At 38.9% G+C, this 18101-nt stretch overlaps 4 protein-coding genes across 6 annotated transcripts; 1 reads left to right on the forward strand and 3 right to left on the reverse strand.

Annotated features, from left to right (window-relative positions):
* Positions 1-3165: 3165 nt before the first annotated feature.
* Positions 3166-6578, forward strand: RB195_008331 (uncharacterized protein; the record flags this gene model as incomplete). 2 transcript variants are annotated; one of them, XM_013441590.2, is made up of 8 exons in its annotated part: positions 3166-3232; positions 4521-4650; positions 5056-5156; positions 5221-5346; positions 5992-6061; positions 6121-6224; positions 6283-6410; positions 6471-6578. In XM_013441590.2, 8 exons carry the CDS (start codon positions 3166-3168, stop codon positions 6576-6578), a joined length of 834 nt encoding a protein of 277 aa, XP_013297044.2. The 2 variants fall into 2 exon arrangements, with proteins under 2 accessions (XP_013297044.2, XP_064045915.1); XM_064194770.1 differs by having other exon boundaries at positions 3187-3232.
* Positions 6579-6645: 67 nt separating this feature from the next.
* RB195_008332 (uncharacterized protein) lies at positions 6646-7759 on the reverse strand (the record flags this gene model as incomplete). The annotated part of the gene is made up of 5 exons (XM_064194771.1): positions 6646-6744; positions 6804-6976; positions 7216-7342; positions 7405-7503; positions 7718-7759. 5 exons carry the CDS (start codon positions 7757-7759, stop codon positions 6646-6648), a joined length of 540 nt encoding a protein of 179 aa, XP_064045916.1.
* Positions 7760-8025: 266 nt separating this feature from the next.
* RB195_008333 (uncharacterized protein) lies at positions 8026-12203 on the reverse strand (the record flags this gene model as incomplete). 2 transcript variants are annotated; one of them, XM_064194773.1, is made up of 20 exons in its annotated part: positions 8026-8046; positions 8100-8179; positions 8227-8314; positions 8372-8503; positions 8639-8803; positions 8886-8993; positions 9051-9163; positions 9225-9311; positions 9384-9459; positions 9687-9772; positions 9824-9998; positions 10124-10300; positions 10365-10424; positions 10480-10559; positions 11078-11171; positions 11255-11403; positions 11483-11639; positions 11707-11826; positions 11881-12038; positions 12110-12203. In XM_064194773.1, the coding sequence occupies 20 exons, from the start codon at positions 12201-12203 to the stop codon at positions 8026-8028; spliced, it is 2220 nt and encodes a 739-aa protein (XP_064045917.1). The 2 variants fall into 2 exon arrangements, with proteins under 2 accessions (XP_064045917.1, XP_064045918.1); XM_064194772.1 differs by having other exon boundaries at positions 12098-12203.
* Positions 12204-13157: 954 nt separating this feature from the next.
* Positions 13158-17793, reverse strand: RB195_008334 (uncharacterized protein; the record flags this gene model as incomplete). The annotated part of the gene is made up of 15 exons (XM_013441594.2): positions 13158-13180; positions 13235-13312; positions 13372-13386; positions 13449-13485; positions 13734-14002; positions 14467-14569; positions 14623-14698; positions 14755-14861; positions 14915-15144; positions 15253-15385; positions 15580-15752; positions 16264-16380; positions 17403-17502; positions 17607-17685; positions 17750-17793. 15 exons carry the CDS (start codon positions 17791-17793, stop codon positions 13158-13160), a joined length of 1584 nt encoding a protein of 527 aa, XP_013297048.2.
* Between the last annotated feature and the right edge of the window lie 308 nt (positions 17794-18101).

Consider the following 18101-nt stretch of genomic DNA (forward strand, 5'->3'; position numbering starts at 1 on the left):
TACATAAATAAAAAGGACTCCTGAAAAGTGTAATTGAGCGAAGAAAATTCAGCAAATAATGATGTATATGTGCGTATAAAAAGATTTGAATCGTAAAACCCTTAGTCGTCTTAGGTTTTACTAGATAACAAATGAGCTAAGGACTATACAAACGAGTTGTTGTCAAGTGAAATACCAAAAATTATCCAGTACAACACGTATTGTATAGTCAACTGATAGCACATACAACGATAAGAAGATAAATGACATTTATTTGACAAAAAGTGTGAAAGAGAAAAGAAATGTAACTGCATTACACCCCGGAATTGTTCGTTTTATTTTCGCTTTCGAAAATAATCCAAAACAGTACAACTCAAAGCGTTTTCAGAACTCAGATGAAACTATACTAAAAAAAAAAGAACTAAGCTTTTCAACTCGTCCATCTGCTGCAAATGTGAAATGTGTTCAGTCTGAGAAAACTATGGAGCAGAATAAAAAGGGAGTTTAATGAAACCAAAAACCATTTCGAAACAGAAAAAAAACTCATAAATCAATGAAATTTCTCGGCACAAAGGTAATAGCGGTTCCACATTGAAATTTATCAAAACTAAAACAAAATATAATATTTTCTGGGACAGAATTCGGAACTACGGCTATGAATACTTGTATTATTTGAAACGTTTAACAAATCTAAACAGGGCTACTTCAAGAGATTAAGCTAATTTGAAAAGTAGCGGAAATTCTCCATCTATCTTTATAAAAGACCTTTCAAAGTCCAAAATCTACCTCATTTCAATTAAGAAAATAAGGAAAAGTTAATGAAAAGTGAACATCATCATTATAATCTTTGAAACCATAGAAATTTTGAGAAATATTCAGTAATCGAGCGCGGTGACCCTCAACAATCAGACCACTATATAGGCATAGAATCGAGGAGAATTATGATCGAAAGAATTCAAAACACGCAAAACACAACCTCAGCAGTAAAGTGGGGCGAAATTAGCAATCATTCGACAGCAGCAACTCGTCCACCCGAGGTCGATGTACGACGTGCGCTCGACCTTGTGAAAGCTGTTGGAGCAGCTGGCTACGTGTGGATGCCAACCAACATGGACATCAAGTCACCTAATTTGAAAAAAAGTGGAAAAAACTGATTGAATCTTCGAAAAAATACGTCTATAATACGGACGTTTATAGTACGACGAGGACGACGACGACTACTACAAACGACACTAACGTATAAAATAGCCGTTGTGATGGGAACGTTTCGATCGATTCGATTTCAGCACACACACACGCACACATACACGCACCCTCAGGAATGTTGTGTGATGTGGAGTGCGGAACGGAGACTGTTTTATCAAACAAAAAGGAATTCTTCAGCCGCTATGATTCATCTCAGAAATAGTTGCCTGAACTATAGCAAATATAGTCTCAAACAATCAACTCACCACATTATTATCATGTTTCAAACGATACGACAAAAGAAAAGAAAAAAAGAAACGGGAAATCAGATAAGCGAAGGGAGAAAAAAGGCTAGAAGACAGAAAATAAAACTAACAAATTCTATTCGTGGCTTCGTGACAACTCCTTCAAAAAATCCACAAACTTTGATTCCTTGCCATCTCAACGAGAAATGTTCGCGAAACGATAAAATCTTCGCTGTAAAGTGTAGCGATGCTAGAAATGCAAAGAGCAAATTAGTTTGAATTCTTGAATAAGCCGAGTCTAATCGCATCCATCATCCTTCCAACGCTGCAAAATCTTTCGAGAGGTTTACAGGTGGTTTTGACTCCAAACCTTTCTGATTATTGGGAAACGGTTGCTTTGTGAAAAAGGTGTCGTGTCCGATCAACACAAATTGATTTGTGGTGTACTATTGCGTAATCGTATTGTGCGCGTATTGCGTTCGGTTAGAGATGAACTTGTTTCCAATTGCACGCAGGTGATTATGTTACAAGTAGTTGCTGTCGATCTTCCCTCCAAACGCGGAATTAAACGGTAGTTACAACGCGCAAACTGCTACTGTACTGCTACTGCCTAAAAAAACAGAGCGGAGTGCAATACTATCGTAACCAAGACGTGGAACCTATGGAAGTTCTTTGGGAGGTGGCATCAAAACTTCGTGCTACAGTATGCTTTTAATTCAGTCATCTTAGTGGTAACATTAACAACATAGTGTCGTATACATTCTCAATGTTATTACTATCCTTAACATCTTGATCCTCGACCTCAACTCCTTTCTGTAGAAGGGTCAAAACAACATGAAGCACGGCACAATTGTGTAAACGCCGCCTCGAGCGCAACCGCTTACGCATCTACGCTATGTTTCATGTCGTTTTAACCTGACTATAAACAAAAATACACATACACAAAAATGCCCGATGGCAATTATTGGTTCATTTAATGAGGGAAAAATAAATCCACACTTACACATGACCCAATTTCGCATTAGCACGACACGTAGATTTCGATTAATGCAAACTTTTCCTCTTCCTCCGAACCAGTAGTCGTCATCGGGGATTTTTGCGTGGTTATGGTCGCGTTAAAAAAAAAACAGCTGAAGCTTGGTGCTGTTGCCTAGGCGTCTGCCCTCGAATCTCATTACTGTAGTTGGAGGTAGTGATGGTCCCACCTCGATCCCAAGCGCCAGCTCTACCGCGCCGCTTCGAATACGTCCGTTTAGGTCACCGTATGGGGTTGACGTGCTTTTGATCCATTTATACACAACATTTCTTCCTCAAAGTAAATTATTCTTAGCTCTGGATCCGAAAAAGAAGCTAATACCCAACTTTCCATCAACATTGTTTTTAAAAGGTACAGGTGTTAACTCATAACTCACTACCAAGATGGTGCACACCATCACTTCCAAACGTGTACATTTCTCAGAGCAAATTTCTATTCAAAGGCGTAGCTATAGCGAAGCGCTTGTCGTCGCAATTTAGTCCCCATAATCCATTCGAATTGATTGATTTCGTATCGATGTCAAACGCGTCCATCTGAGCTCCGCATTCAGCTATTCCTAGTGACGCCGTTCCATTCAATTCAATTTTTATTCCATTTCAAAGCTATCGATCCTTCCCCCATCGGCTAATTTCTATTTTCACTACTGTATTCACAGTTCATCTATAAAATAGTTTACAGTAGGACGCGGTAGAAAGCCGATCTTCGATCATCGCATATGGGATGTTTTGGTGGAATCGCGTCATGAACAAATACAAAAAACTAAAGGGAGACTATGATAGCACATCCTGTAGGTCGTTTCTATTCATGTTCTCACAACGAATACATTATATTTGTAAATTCTGTGCTTTGATAAACAGACTTGAATTGTCATAATATAGCAAAATGGTTCTTATATGAATAATGCAATTACAAAGATAAAATAGTGATCGAAATATCATCTATAATCTTGATGAGTGCTCTTGTAACTCTCCTTTCTTGTGTTGGTCGTTTCCACCGAGCTTGGTCCTCTTACTTTTTCTCCTCTTTCTCTCCCTAAAGGACACTCGATAGGAGTTGAGACCATGGGCAAACTTAGAATTTGTGTGAAATTTCCCGAAAGAACTTAGGATTTGTGCTTTGCTCGAGGAAGTGTTAGACTTTGAAAAGCTCGCCTGTGTCGTATTAGAGCGCAAAAGATTTCAAAAAAGTAAACATTTAAGACACCTAACAGGATTATCTTCCGTAAATGTTTTAGACACAATATAGTGAGTGATAAGATATTAATATTATTAGTATTAGTAGATATTAATAATACTAGCAAGGTATTAATGTTTTGACTCTACTAATCATTTATGTCTATTTATTTATGTCAATGTCATGTGCCGATGATTAGTAGAGCAGAAATGAAATGAAGCACGCGGTGCAGTTGCGTAAGTGGCTGCGCTGGAAGCGACGCGGTGGAGCGCAGCGGTTAGGATCGACACGGGACCATCGCGAACCGCAACGCGTTGCATGGTGCTAGTGGGAGTCCCCCGTCGATCCTAACCTCCTCCCGCTCCACGATGCGGCTTCGCAGCCGCCTGCGGAACGGCGCCGAGTCGTTTCATGTCGTTTTCACCCTACGATATTTCTCGATTCTGGACTGCTAGTCGCCTCGGATTGGCGAACTCGTAAATCTTCCCTTCACTTTCTTTTTTTCTCTCATGAATGAAATGACTTGACCAAAGTATGGAATTAATGGTTAAAAACTAATTAACAATCATTATTTAAAAAGATTCTCTACGGATTGAAGTGATAAGTGATTGAACGATCAATCCTTAAGCTCTTCACCACATACATGCACATTTTCATACATACACATACATATAGAAGACATGGATACAGGGATACATACACAAGGCTAAAAGTTGTGCCATATTTGGGTTGATCCTGGATGGACCCAAATTCACACCCCACCTTTGCGTGCTGCGGTATCACTTGTACATGGTACGCTATTGATCCATCCGCTGAACTAAATAAAGCTCGATTTCTTTGAAAGCGCTAATATTTGTGGTTTAATGTTCTGAGGAAAGAAAAATGTTGAAGAATTTGTTAAGGTGCTCGACATATTTGGTCAGATTCCGAAGAAGAAGAAGAAGAAGGAGACGAAGTGGAGCTGGAATTTATGCATGAACCAGTTTATAGTGATGAAGATATTGTCGACGACAGCCCTTTCGAAACTTTGTTGTAGGATTTTAAACTGTTCTCTTGTTTCTCGTTGGTTCTTACTTCTCATGGACCATAGAAATTCCATCTTTTGAGCAGCTATACTTGATTTTGATGTATTCTCACGATGAAATTGGAATGTTAGAGGAATCTATTCCTTCATGTTTGTTGCGCGAAAAATTTTTTAACTGTGTTAGTGATGTATAACAACTAATATTTAATTTTTAATAGTCTGTGTTAGTTAAATTCTAAAAGTCTGCAAGCGCACATGGACGCTTTAAAATTGCGCACCTGCGGAGAAACACTCAAACGCCACATTCTTTATTGTTATTCGGAATTTCTTCGTCTTTTTTACTTCGCAACTCATCTCATTTTTTCTCCTGAGATTTTCTTCTCACATGAATTCATTCCCAAGTCACATTCTAGGATGAAACCGAAACGATTGGAATGGATGTTGTCAGAATTGCGCGGTTTCGAGAATCCAGACATCAAACTCGAACAATACGAGACCTCTCCTGAGCTAGCTAGTAAGAGCAGTGGTTGCAGTTTTGTCCTGAAGAGATCTTCTAGAAATTGCTTTGTTTCGTTAAGTAGCTATTGTGGATTCTATTGATCGGCTGGTCGGACTTGACGGACGATTTGTTGCTGATCTCGGCTGCGGTTGTGGAATGTTGATGTCAACAGTTGCACTTGCGCACGAGCCAGCAGCCGTTGTAGGTAGGTGGGTACTTGAATTTTTATTAAACTTGATATTGAACGAGGCCAGTTACACATTCGCACACTTCACACGATTCTGAATTGAAGTGGACGTGGGGGCGCATCCTAAGCGCATTGATTAACGCCAGGAACTTTAGAAACTTTAAAAAATTGAACGAATAAATTCTGATCTGATCACAGCGATGCTGATCGCACGTTATGTAAAACAAACTGATTGTTTTCTATTCCATAACTTTCATATTTGGTCGTCTTCTGAGATTCTTTTCGCTTCGTTTCTTTCTTCAACTTTGAATCTTCAACTCTCCCAATTTAAGACTTATTCAAACTAACTAAGGTTATACTTCGCTCCTTTGATTATCTATTCGAATTCTATCATTCAAAAAGAAGTTTCCACTAAAAGTTACACTCAGGAATTGTCGATTTGAGTTCTTGTTTGTCTTCTTTGAAAAAAAAAATTCTCCAACTGTATGACAGCTGGAGAATTGGACTCATGAGGAACAGTTCCATAGTTAGGATAACATCCTTCAAAGCTTCCTGGTGGCTCGAGCCAACTCTTCTGCTCTTGAAAACTGTTGCTAGTATCTTTGAAATCTTAAAATCAGTAAAGCGCTCTTATTTTTGCATATATTTCATATTATTTTTCAGGTTTTGACCTGGACAATTGCGCACTTTCAATATGCAAAGAAAATCTGGAGGATTTAGAAATTGATGATAGGTAGGTTTCGGCTCATTCCACAAACTATGTAAAAAGTAGACAATCACTGTACATTGTAGGTGTGATCTAGTAAGAACCGATGCGCTCGAAATCCCCGATGGATTTCGTAGCGATTTCGATGTTGTTATAATGAATCCACCATTTGGAACTAAGAATAACGCAGGTTTCGTCTCCACTTCCTCTCATACTTTTCAAATGCATAATTTTATTGCTTGTTGCAGGTATGGATATACGTTTTGTCAGGGCTGGTCTCGAGATTTTACGTCCGGGCGGCAGCCTTTTTTCTCTGCATAAATCTTCTACAAGAGATCATATACTTAAAACAGCAAATAAATGGGATGATGCAGATGTAAATTTTGATGATATCTTTGTTCACAGTGAGTAAGTAACTCGTGAACCTTTGTTTTAGGCAAGATGCGTAGCCCAGCTGCGATGGAATCTCCCTGCCACCTACAAGTTCCACAAGAAAAAATCAGTAGATATTGATGTTGATTTGATACATTACAAGAAAATATAACATTTATTACACGTGTAGAGAATAAGGAATGCGCGAAGCAATTACACATTATGCACATCAAATCTCTTTAGTCCTCCTCACCGGCAGGTAGGTTATCTCTCAAAATTTGTTCAAATTTAATCTTGATCTCGGTATTTGTGGGATTTTCTATGACACTGGAATACACCTAAAAGTACTTCGTGTACGAATCGGTAAAATTATTGTAATATGGATTGTAACCAATACTTTGAAGTGAAGAGCCTCCAATCCACCTCGGATCGCTCCAGCTATTATTTGAGAATAGTTCAAAGTTGATAGGGAGGCAGGGACCTCAACAAGCTCTGTCAACGGATTATTTTCGATAATTAAGGAGAATTCGCGGTCACCACCGCCCCAGTTTGATACAGTTGCAGGCACACCTGAAAATAAAACCTCTTCTTCTATAAATAACGGAGAAAAAATAACTACAGTTAGTAAGGGTTTTGCACAAGTACGTAAAACCAATTTCGACGAAAAGAAACAGTTGAGGCAACTCAATCTACAAGGTTGCTTATGTATTACTAGGTCAGAAGGTAACTTTATGATGAAATTTGCTGTCATAATTAGTGCTGCATAAAATATTTACTTCTAGCAAATAAAAGTGCGTAATAAATCTTACCTAGATATGTAGGGATAGCATTCTTTGACAACACATCTGCTATTTGTCGACAATCAGTACATTTCGGCACATGAGCATTTTTAGCGAGAAAATCATCAGCCAACCTCGTGCCCATATTAAAACCGATCTTGACGAAAAAAAGGAATATAAATGAGGATTTCCATGGATATCTTCAATGCATGTGCTTACCTTATCTAATCGCATGTTGACTTGTTTCGGGTCCTCGTAGTCTCTCAACATTTCGGTGACGAGCGCCCCATATGTCAGCGAGAAGAGTTCTGCGCTCATCTTAACAGTTAAATATAAACCATAGTAAAGCATAATTCATTGATTTGAAATTTGGAATTTGAATTACGTATCGTACACGTTAGTTAGATCCATTAAAGCAGTAAAATAATATGTCCTACACAGACTCAGCTTTCACAGAATTTTCACTCATCAGTGGTCTTATGGTTACGTAGTGAAGTTCTTTTATAAGTCCTCTTATAAGTTGCGTGCTTACCTTTCTTGGTTCCAACAAACCAGTTTTAGATGTTTTAGACATCTGTAAGCAGAAAAATTTTCTATGAAATTCGTGCACACAAAAAAAAGTCCAAAAAACATCGAAGAAGTATAATATTGTGCATTTCACAAGCTAATATGCTGTACAGCGCAAAGAACAACCACAACTTTATTTTCACCTCTGGATGAAAGCACAGAAAAAAAAAAACAAAAGTAATATTCAGACGTTAAACGAGATCCGCTACACACAATACCACAAAACAAAAGTCCCATCCGGAGTTGCACTGAACAGTTTCGTAACTTGCAATATTAATCAGAGTCGGAAACATCCTGGAAATACAAAACATCACTCTAGAGGAACACAATTGACGCATGAATCGTACCCTTCGCTTCTTATCGTCTTCACTTCGCGAACTTGAGCGGGTTCGTGATCGCCTGCGTTTGCGAGATTTTCGAGATCGTTCTGTAATGTGTTAGATAATTCTTTGTTCTACAGAGAGATAGATCTACCTTTCTCGTCATCGCTATCCTTGTCGTCTTTTGAGTGTTTCTTTCGCTTTCTCTTTTCTTTTGGTTCACTTTCGCTGTCCGATTCCTTCTGAAAACAAAGAATGAGATACAAATTTGTCTCAAAAGAAAAAAAACAAGAACTAACATCGCTTCTTCGTCCCTTCTTCTTCTTATCCTTCTTCTTTTTCTTGGATAGTGAATGATGGTGAGTGCAAGCCTCACTTAAGGAACGTTTGTATTCCTCAAAGTACTTCATGCGCAGCTCTTCAGATTCAATCTACAAAAGGAAGCGAATTTATCGAATTCGTTTTTCTAGGAGTAATTAATGGCGGTGAATTATTAAGATGTAGATAAAACAGGTAATTAAATTAATTAACAGGTGAACTGAAAATCTATCAGCCCCACTACTCACCACAAGGAATGCTTTTTCTTTCTCGATTTTTCCGCGTACTGCTGACCATTCGGTGTTTGCGTCGACAACAGGCTGTTGCGCGCGGAGGAGATGGCGAAACTCGCTCTCCTGCCGTCGTTTCTTCCTCGCTTCCTCACGCTCAGCTTCTCTTTCTTTTGATTCTGCCTAAGAACGACATCCATACATTTAGAAGATGATAGGAATTAGCTGTACTGTAGCTGTATGAATGGGTTATCAATTGATTAACCTTCTCAACCAACGAATTGTAGCATAGCTTCATGTTCCCGTGGTCAACAAGAAGCCCTTTCTCAGCAGATGTCACCCATTTAGAAAATTCTTCAAAGGTTGTATCCACCTAAATGTATTGTTGTTAGATTGTCATTGCACCTGCACCTGAGCTCAGCCAACACACCTGAACAACTTTCTTTTGATCGTTCAGTATATCTTTGATCACACGTCTATCCTGTCCGTACTGTTCTTTCAACTCCTCTACATAAAACTTGAACAGATCAAGAGGTGTAGAGCCTATAACCGGAATCTCAGATCAGACAGTTGAGCAGGCAAATTAATTAATGAACAAGAGTACCGTCTTGTGTGAGCATCGCATCAAAACGTGGATCAGATGAAATTACGGGATAAAGTGAAGACCAAAGTGACATCGATGTCAGTTCGCCTAACAGAAAATTTCGTTAATGAGAATGGAGAGTCAGACACAATTACCACAATTAGACTGAAGCAGACATACCTTTCTTATGTAATTCTTGAAGAAACCTTTGGAAATCTTCACGAACCTTCCGCTCCTGTCTTTTTATCCTACGTTCCTGAAAAAGAAAACAAATCAAATATCCGAAATTTACACGTCCGGCGTTGTAATGTTGGATTAGGCAAAGGGATCAAAGACATTCATCAAAAGTGTAAGCATAAGACATTGCTTCGAACAAATTTAAACCCACACTGCCGCCACATTTTCGAGTTTTTGGAATCCCTACAGTAAGTTCATAGATAAATCGATTGTTTCATTCATTATGAAAGTCAATCTTATACCTACCTCCGCTTCCTTGATCTCAGCATGCTCTTTCTCAGCCTGGCGTATATGCTCCTCAAAAACTATGAGTGCGTCTTCCTTGTCCATGCCTATTAAAGTAATTGGAGTGAAATTGAATGGAAAACCTTCACAGAACTCACTCTGTAGTGTAGTGTCGTCTGCGAACTGTGGATTCTCTATCAACAACCGCTGAGCTTGCGCCCATGTAGTCTTGTATGTGATTTGGTCCATGCTTTCTAAGATTTCTGCCAAAGCCTTGATGTTACGCTTTCTAGTCTCTCTATTCAAATCTGCGTCCCTTTTTGTTACATAGGACTGAAAGAAAACAGAAAACTTGTAGCGTGAGAGGAAATACCTCGGAAAAAGCAGGGATACATAAATACGGCTAACTAAATAGACATAAATAGGTGCCTCGTGCCTTCTCAATTTGAATAACTCACCAAAGCCTCGCGGAATATGTCTTGTCGATCATCTTCATGCACTGCTTGCCAAACTGGCTCTTTGTTGAAAATTTCACGTGCCCTCATGTATTTCAAGCCAGGCTTCATTTTAGGATGGTCCTGTAGCCACTTTTCCAAATCCTCTTTCGCTTTTTTTATTGCCAGTCGTTTCTCATCCTACGAAATATAAAAAGTTATTCGAAAAGTGCGAAAATCAGAGCAAAATAGCATAGCAATTTACCCTTTCTTCTTTCTGTCGTTGCACTTTCCAAGCATTGAACAGCTGTTTTTTCTCAGACACCTTAAAAATGTGTAATACGTGATGCTAACAGTAAAACACTCATAAACACACCTACCTTTGTAAGGATACGGAAACGTGGATCACTTTGAATATGCTTCACTGCATGTTCCCAATTACAAGTAGACGTGATTTTTCCTGGAAAAACGACATTCTGTGGTATAAAACTGTTTTTAATACTGTACTTTCGCCTTCAAATAACTCTTTCTAACCATGTTCTTTACACTCGTGAAATATTAACGAGAATTAACGAGTTCTCTGGTGAAGTTTACTCAGGTCGAAGGTTACTGTTATAGGTTTGTGAAGGTTTCAATGACTGAGTTAATATACTGGAAAGTAAAGCCGAGCAAAATGAAGGGCGACAGCAGTGACTAGTAGATAGATCACAGTTTAAGCCCGCATGCAGGTACAAACAAATAGAATTTCCACTATGCTAAGTAAGAAAATAGTAATGATACTGTAACCGTTTTTCTGCAATAAGTGACATTCGATTCATTCTCAAACGTTATAAGGACAAGGAATATAAAAAGTTGCATTTACAAACATTCTCAACTGTTTCTAGCTATAAGATTAAATGATAGACGTACAATTTCAAAATTTAAGTATGGGCATAGTAGTACCCATATTGCTTACAATGTTCACTACAAACAACCAACCTTCATTGTATTTGTCCCTCAATAAATCACGGAATCTTTCAGCTTGGCGTTTTTTGAGGTCCTGTTCGTTGTCGTCTGCAGCTAGCACCTCCACCTACAGAATGTGGACAGCACTCGTGAATATGATACTCTCTTTTACATAAAAGTAGAAAAAGTTTCAAACAAATCAAAGCAGACCGCTTGCTCAGGAGTAGGAACACTAGTTTCTGCCGGTAAAGGCACGGTCATCGATGCAAGCGTAGCCTTCATGGCTTTTTCCATTTCACTTTCCTCTTTCGTCTCTTCAGTTTTTTCCTTCTTCACTTCTTCGGTGGTGGGCTTAGCAGCTAGAAGCAGATCAAACATTACTCACGCTGCATTTCAAAACATACTAGGAAACGTTAAACTAAAACAGATATAACGCACTCTCTGTAGTCGCAGCTGGTGTGTTCAGAGCTTCGGGCTTCGTCCAAGTGGTTTCTTTGGTGACCGTGTTGTAATAGTACGCTCGACCTTCAGGCGTTTTATACTCCTTCCATATAACGTTAGAAGATGAGGAAGAAGATGTTGTTGGTGTAGATCGCTAAAGTAAATAGTAAATGCTTCAAAAAAAGTCTGCTGTAAAAAAATCCAAAATACGTTCAACATACCTCCTGACGTTCTTGTGGAGTTTTCAATTCATCAGGTTTATTCCATGATGATTCTTTTGTGATTTTGTTATAATAGTAGACACGACCTTCACTGGTTTCGTGTTTCGTCCAAGGACATTCCTTTAAAGATTGAACATGGACTGGATTTCATCATTTTGCGCAGAAAAAAAGTACCTGTGATTGTGTGGTAGCAGTGTGTGTTTGGGGGCTTTCACTGTTAACCTCCTCTCCGGCCATTCCAGGTGGCACCAACATCGGTGTCGGTCGCCCGCTAACAGGAGCAGCAGTGGGAAGCGGTACGCTTACCAAAGGGCTAGCGGTTGAGACCATGACTGTAATAATCCAAACACTTTGAATTCATCACGGAAAGAATTTTGTCATGGTAAAGTACCTTCAAACAAACCTCTCTGTAATGCATTAGCATTAAGCAGAATTTGTTGACCAGCTACTAACCCTGGATTAACATTTAAAATTGGAAAACCAAAACCTGGTAGCATCCTGAAAGAAACGATGGCCTTTTTTTTTGTTATTTGCACAGTAATCCATCGCAGTGATAATTTTCAATACAAAACTGTTAATGTAGAAAATTGTCTAGGAAATCGAGCCAAATATTTCTGCATAACTTGCTCACACGATTATTCTTCAACAACAACACCAACGTTCCCGTTCTTTTCTCCGAACATTAATTTCCTTCAGGTTCCCCTAATTATCGAGCAAATGAACAGTTTTAACCACACGAAACTAGATAACTTAACGCTAAAGACGAATGAGGTAGTGTTGAGGGATGAAAGAGTTCGAATGAGCCAATTATGAAAACTACCTCCACCACAGCAGGTTCGAAATGACCTAATGACTTGTGATGCAATTGCAGAAACACGTGTACTCGTGGTCTAACCTTATCTGACTCAAATAGAACTGCGGAGTTTAGCAAAGGTCCCACCGCCAAAAAGTTAAAATAGATTGTCGATGTTAACGACTTCGATTAACAAGAGAACTAAAGTCAAATATACAACAGATTTATCCAAGATGTAAAATTTAGTTAACGATGAAAGTGCTCATGGGATTGAAAAGATAAAATTCACAATTGACAAACGTGATATCAACCCGACATATAAGAGATAACAATTGTATTAATGCACAACTCGAAAACACTATAAGGTTGAAAAAAAACAAACAGCTACTTTAAAAACTGTTTACAACTTGCTACCATAGAACAGAAAAAAAAGGAATTGGACGAGATTCAGGCACATTTACAAACTACACAGCCTCTTGTAGGCGTAGTTACAAGCAATGTTGAAAGAATTTTTTTCCATTGATGATATCCTTTAATGCACACATACGACAGTAGTCCTTCCTTAACTTTTTCATTCTTCTTTTTCACACAATATTCAATAGCAGCCAAACAACTGGGGGTTTCCGAAGCAAATAGGCAGCCTGCTCAGAGAAAAACTTTAGGGAAGAGCTGAGAAGAAATCTGAAACAAATATTAGATGTTCGATGAAGGAATGAAATGACTAGGGTGACTCACAAATGCGCAGAGCTTGCTGAGAGCGGGATAATCTTCGATTATTTATAAGACACACCTCATTACAAATGGTACAAATCACTGGAAAAGTTTTTAATATCAATACGAAAGACACTCATAATAATGGAGAAGATACTCACGTTCACAACCGAGGTCTTAACGCTTTAATCGGAATTCGCATCTGTTTTCTGAGCACTAGAAGGCGCGTTAGCCTCACATGTAGCTTTAACAGATTCCCGATTAGTTGCGTACACCTAAATTTATGGAGTGAAAACTTATGATAATGGTAATCCACACAAGAATCAACAGACAGGTATAGCCCGACGCTTTGAGCCAAAGTTTTGAAATAAGGAGATAATTGTAATGTATTGTACTGTAATTGTAATAACTTTTTTACACTCGTGCACGTGACATGCGCAAAAGAGAAAATAATCGTTCCGTAATTATTCCAAAACGTTACGCAAACTTACAGGAAACGTGAAAATAGAGAAAAAAAACACACCGTTCGTGAAGCTTTCGCTCGATCCGCGACAATAAACCGAGTTCCACCAACAACATAACGTTGGGTCGTAGTTGATGGTGCACTGCTTTGCGGCGTCGCTGACGATGGAACGGTGCGAACGATTTTCATCACATTTGGGCGTGGAGTTCCTTGAGTTCCTTGAGAACTTTCACCACCATTTCCCTCCTGGACCTCAGATTTGATCGGCACTACCAGTTGATTAGGTCTTGTGTCCTCGACTTTCTTACCAGTATTCGCATTTATCAATCCTGTGATGGAAAAAGTAGAAATAAAAAACATGGGAGTGCCGATGCCAAGTGCTGCAATGTGCAAGATGATTGAGACAATTTCTAGATGTCCAGGTCTGAGTAGAAGAAGAAAATGTTAGCGCTGCCTTTTAAATTTTCTTTTCAAATTCTTTTCAAATTCAAAATTCCCAGTCAATACAATCTCATTTATTACGCAATAGGACGTAAACGGTTGAGTTCGACGCAGTACCCTTTAACCGCACACAAATGATAATCTATAACTCAATCAATGATCAATAACTCAGCTCAATGGGACGCGGCATAGAAATTGCGAATTTCTGACTGTACTGTAGGAGAAGAAGTATACTATGGTAAAATTTTGAAGGTTCGATTAATTGGGTTCCACGGTCCCGCTTTTTGTTGCAATGTCTTATACATGTAATTTGTGGAAATTACGTCTAGAAAACAAGATACAGAAGACGTACGGATTGTCGGAAACCCAGGAGGAAGGCGCCTCTGTATGTTATCCGAACTTCCAAGGGAATAAGCCTCGCTCTTTTTCGCAGCTTCGGCCGCTTCTCTATCCTTCTGTAAAACTGGCACCTTATACCATTTAAACAAACATGGAAAAATATATGTACCGGATTGATGTGGATGATCAGATTCTGGACTGTTTCCACTAAATTTCCCAACCGTGCTTCAACAGAAAGTAGATGTCTGAATCACAAGGAACCATCGAACAGAAGAAACGAGGAATATGTGATGCAACTAACTTTTTCATTCCAGGGAGCACTGTTCTGCAGACTTTGCAGCATTCCAATGGGCAGTTTGAACGATTAGGATTGAATAATGGCTCGTCGACAATCCTGACCAAATCGTTCTAGAAATCTTTTATAAGAAACGATAAGGTGAGGCAAAATCCAGCGCTCATACCACTTGTGGAGAGGCAGTTGAAAGATCGTTGAGAGCTGCTGCAAGCGATGGTTGCGAAGTGGAAGGTGGCACTGCAGATGTCACGAAGTGTTGTCGGTCGTTAAGCATTTCTTCCTCGTCCATAGGCTCCGTTTTAATGATAGGAGCGGACTCTTCCTTTCGTACTTCGAAAAGGGATGATCCATCATTGGAAGAATCATTTCCCATCAGTGTAGACACATCAATAGGACCTAGACGATCTCAGTGAACAGAAAAACGAAGGATTAAGATGAGATGAAACAAAAATTGAAGAGATACTCGAGAAGTATCACAAAATTGCTCGAAATCACAAAGAATACCTGATGATGTTACTGCAGCGGTTGCTGAAGGACCATCCATCTGTTCTTTACCAGTGATAAATTGTTTTATGCTTACAGGTAACTTATCCGACCGGAGAGCTGTAGGAGGATGTATGAGAGATGTAGGAATTCTCTAAAAAGATCTGAAGTTTTCGATTTTAAAAAAGTGGAGAATTAGTTTAACTGCAGATTGCAATGGTTAATTAGTTGTTAAAACTTAGATTCGTCTGGAACGACTATTTACTTTCATTTACAAAATGATTCGGCATTGTTTTGCTCAGGTTTTCGAACTATTTTCAGTTGGAAGCCGCAAAGTACTGCACCTACCCTTCTCGCTATCCTAGCCAATTTCCCGTTTGGCAATCTAATAAGTTTTGGACGGGAGTATGTGATAACTCCAGGCACAGAGTTGCGCGTTCCTTCAGCAGCATTTCCACCCGACCGAGGCTCCAATTTTATCAGCTTACCACTGGGAGTCTGCCAGAATCTCGCCGTGCCATCTAAAAAAAAAAAACTAATATTCATATAATATTCGAATATGGGTGTAACCAATCATTTACAAGCAAGAGGTCATAGGTGCGATAGGGAGAAGCCGGACCCTCCTGAGATGAAGGGGGTTCAGCTCATGAGGTGCAGCTCGAGTGAAGGGGGTCCTTTCGATAGTCGTCCAAAAGTGAGGGGGGTAATTTCGCCAACCGTTTAAAAATGAAGGAGGTCCTTTCCCCAACCGTTCAGTAGTGATGGGGGTCAGAGCACCCGCTCCGACTATCGCATCTATGCAAGAGTTGCGAAACATTTCGGAAAAAAAAAAGAAATTTTGTCATGTAAACGTCAACGTTCTTTTTGCGAAGTCGCATAAAAATCACAAACTGCAGAGATTCGAAATTAACTAATTCTAGGACCAAAGTTTGGTCAGTTAAACAAAAGACCACTAGAAAAAACTGCATATAAATTATTAAACACCACGTCATATTGATGATATTAATGATAGTACTGAAAATCATTAGTCACCTTCTGGTTTATCGACGACACTGAGAACGCCTGCATTCTGTGGTAGAAAAAACCCATCACTTGGCATCGCTGCACCCTCTACATCTTTGCACTCAAGCTTAGGTGCCACAGGATGGTCTGAAATCGGTAATGATAATAAAATAAAGCGGAAATATGAGAAAGAAAAAAAAGGATAAATTAAGAACAGAATGAGGTAATATCTCACGTTGTTTCCAAAGTAGAAAACTAGCTCCAGACAAGAACCAGGAAAACAAAACAATCGTCGGATTTTTAAGGAGTAAGAAAGAGTAACGCTGATTTTTTTAAAATCAAATCTTGTTCAATAGAACAAAAAATCTGAGCTTTTTTTCAGAATTTGTGTTAAGGAATATTTGTGTGTACACTAAAATGAAACAATGACACGACAACCAAATAGTATTAAAATAATAACACTTCCATTCAGAGGGGTTACGCAGAATTTTTAATCGTCGGTTTGAAAAAAAAAATAACAGATCAGACAGATAAAGGGTATCAAAAATATTAAGAACTGGCGCCACAAACAAAAACAAAAAGAAACTAGCAGAGCTACAAAGTTTAGAACGTATCCTTAAACTGCTTCTTACAGGAAAATGTACCGAAATAAAGTCATAGTTTTTGATCAAATTTCTGTGTCAACAAGCAAACGGATCCAAATTAAGCAGGAAAATAGTGTCTCTGTCGTTTATTTACATATTGCTTATGTTTACATTCCTGTTAAAATTTACAAAATTTATGAGAGAAGCGTAGCGCGTAGAAAAGAATGTTACAATGCAGTAATTTATTATTCTGCCCATCACCACAACACAGAATGGAGGAAAATGAAGTGGGTGAAAGACACTCAACCGGGCTCTTATTTCTGAAAACTTTACCTTCCTTTTTTTCTTTTTTTTTTTTCTTAGTAACTTTAACTTTCATGTCATAGATACTCTAAAATTAATGCTTGGGTCTTCGCTACACGACTGATTTAGTTATTTACTCTTAGAAATGTGCCTCCGCTACACTTTATCTCACAAAATGTTCCTCAGTTCTTTTTCCATCAGAGAGAAATGATTCCAAAATAAATGAATAAATAAATAAATAAAGTGATTGACAACTATTGATTCGTAAAAAACAAAACATACTTTGGGCAACGGGAAATCTCTTGAGAACAACTTTCTTCGCAACTTCATTCGGTTTCCTTATAATATACTTGGGAATAAATTTAGCAGGAACGGTTCCAACCTGAACTATTCGATAAAGCTGCATAGAAAACAGCGTCCACACGAGAACAGCAAACACGAACAACTATCGATTTCACGAATAATTACACATTAGCAATGAAATACCGGTGAATGTGAATTTATAGCACTCCGACTAGCCAGATTTTGCTCCACATGAATGTCCGCCGATCCGTCGTCCTCAGTCCTCAAAACGTAGTGGATTTACGGGAACAACATGCTATAAGACGCCCTAAGACTTCGAAACTGACTTGATATCCAGAGTTAACGCATCAGCAGCACATCCAGACATCATCACAGGTTTTGGAACCGCATACGAGACCCCTTCAAAGCATCAGGCCATTGAGTTATACGTCGGCGGCAACTTCATTCAGGCGATTACGATGCATCGTCTCAGGACCGCAGTGTTCAGCACCTACGAGGGTACTGTGGCTCGTGTTCGTTGTGTTCACAACACATGATCTGACGGCTTTTCTTGTGGGTGTGCGTTGAAACCGAGGCCAATGTGTTGTGTTTTAGTTCGTTAATAACTTAAGTTTTCATGAAAACTAGCTATTTTACGTTTCGGGTGGAATGGTGGTAGTACCTATGGTGAGGGAATTC

Source organism: Necator americanus, chromosome III (assembly GCF_031761385.1).
Source record: "Necator americanus strain Aroian chromosome III, whole genome shotgun sequence".
NCBI lineage: Eukaryota > Metazoa > Nematoda > Chromadorea > Rhabditida > Ancylostomatidae > Necator > Necator americanus.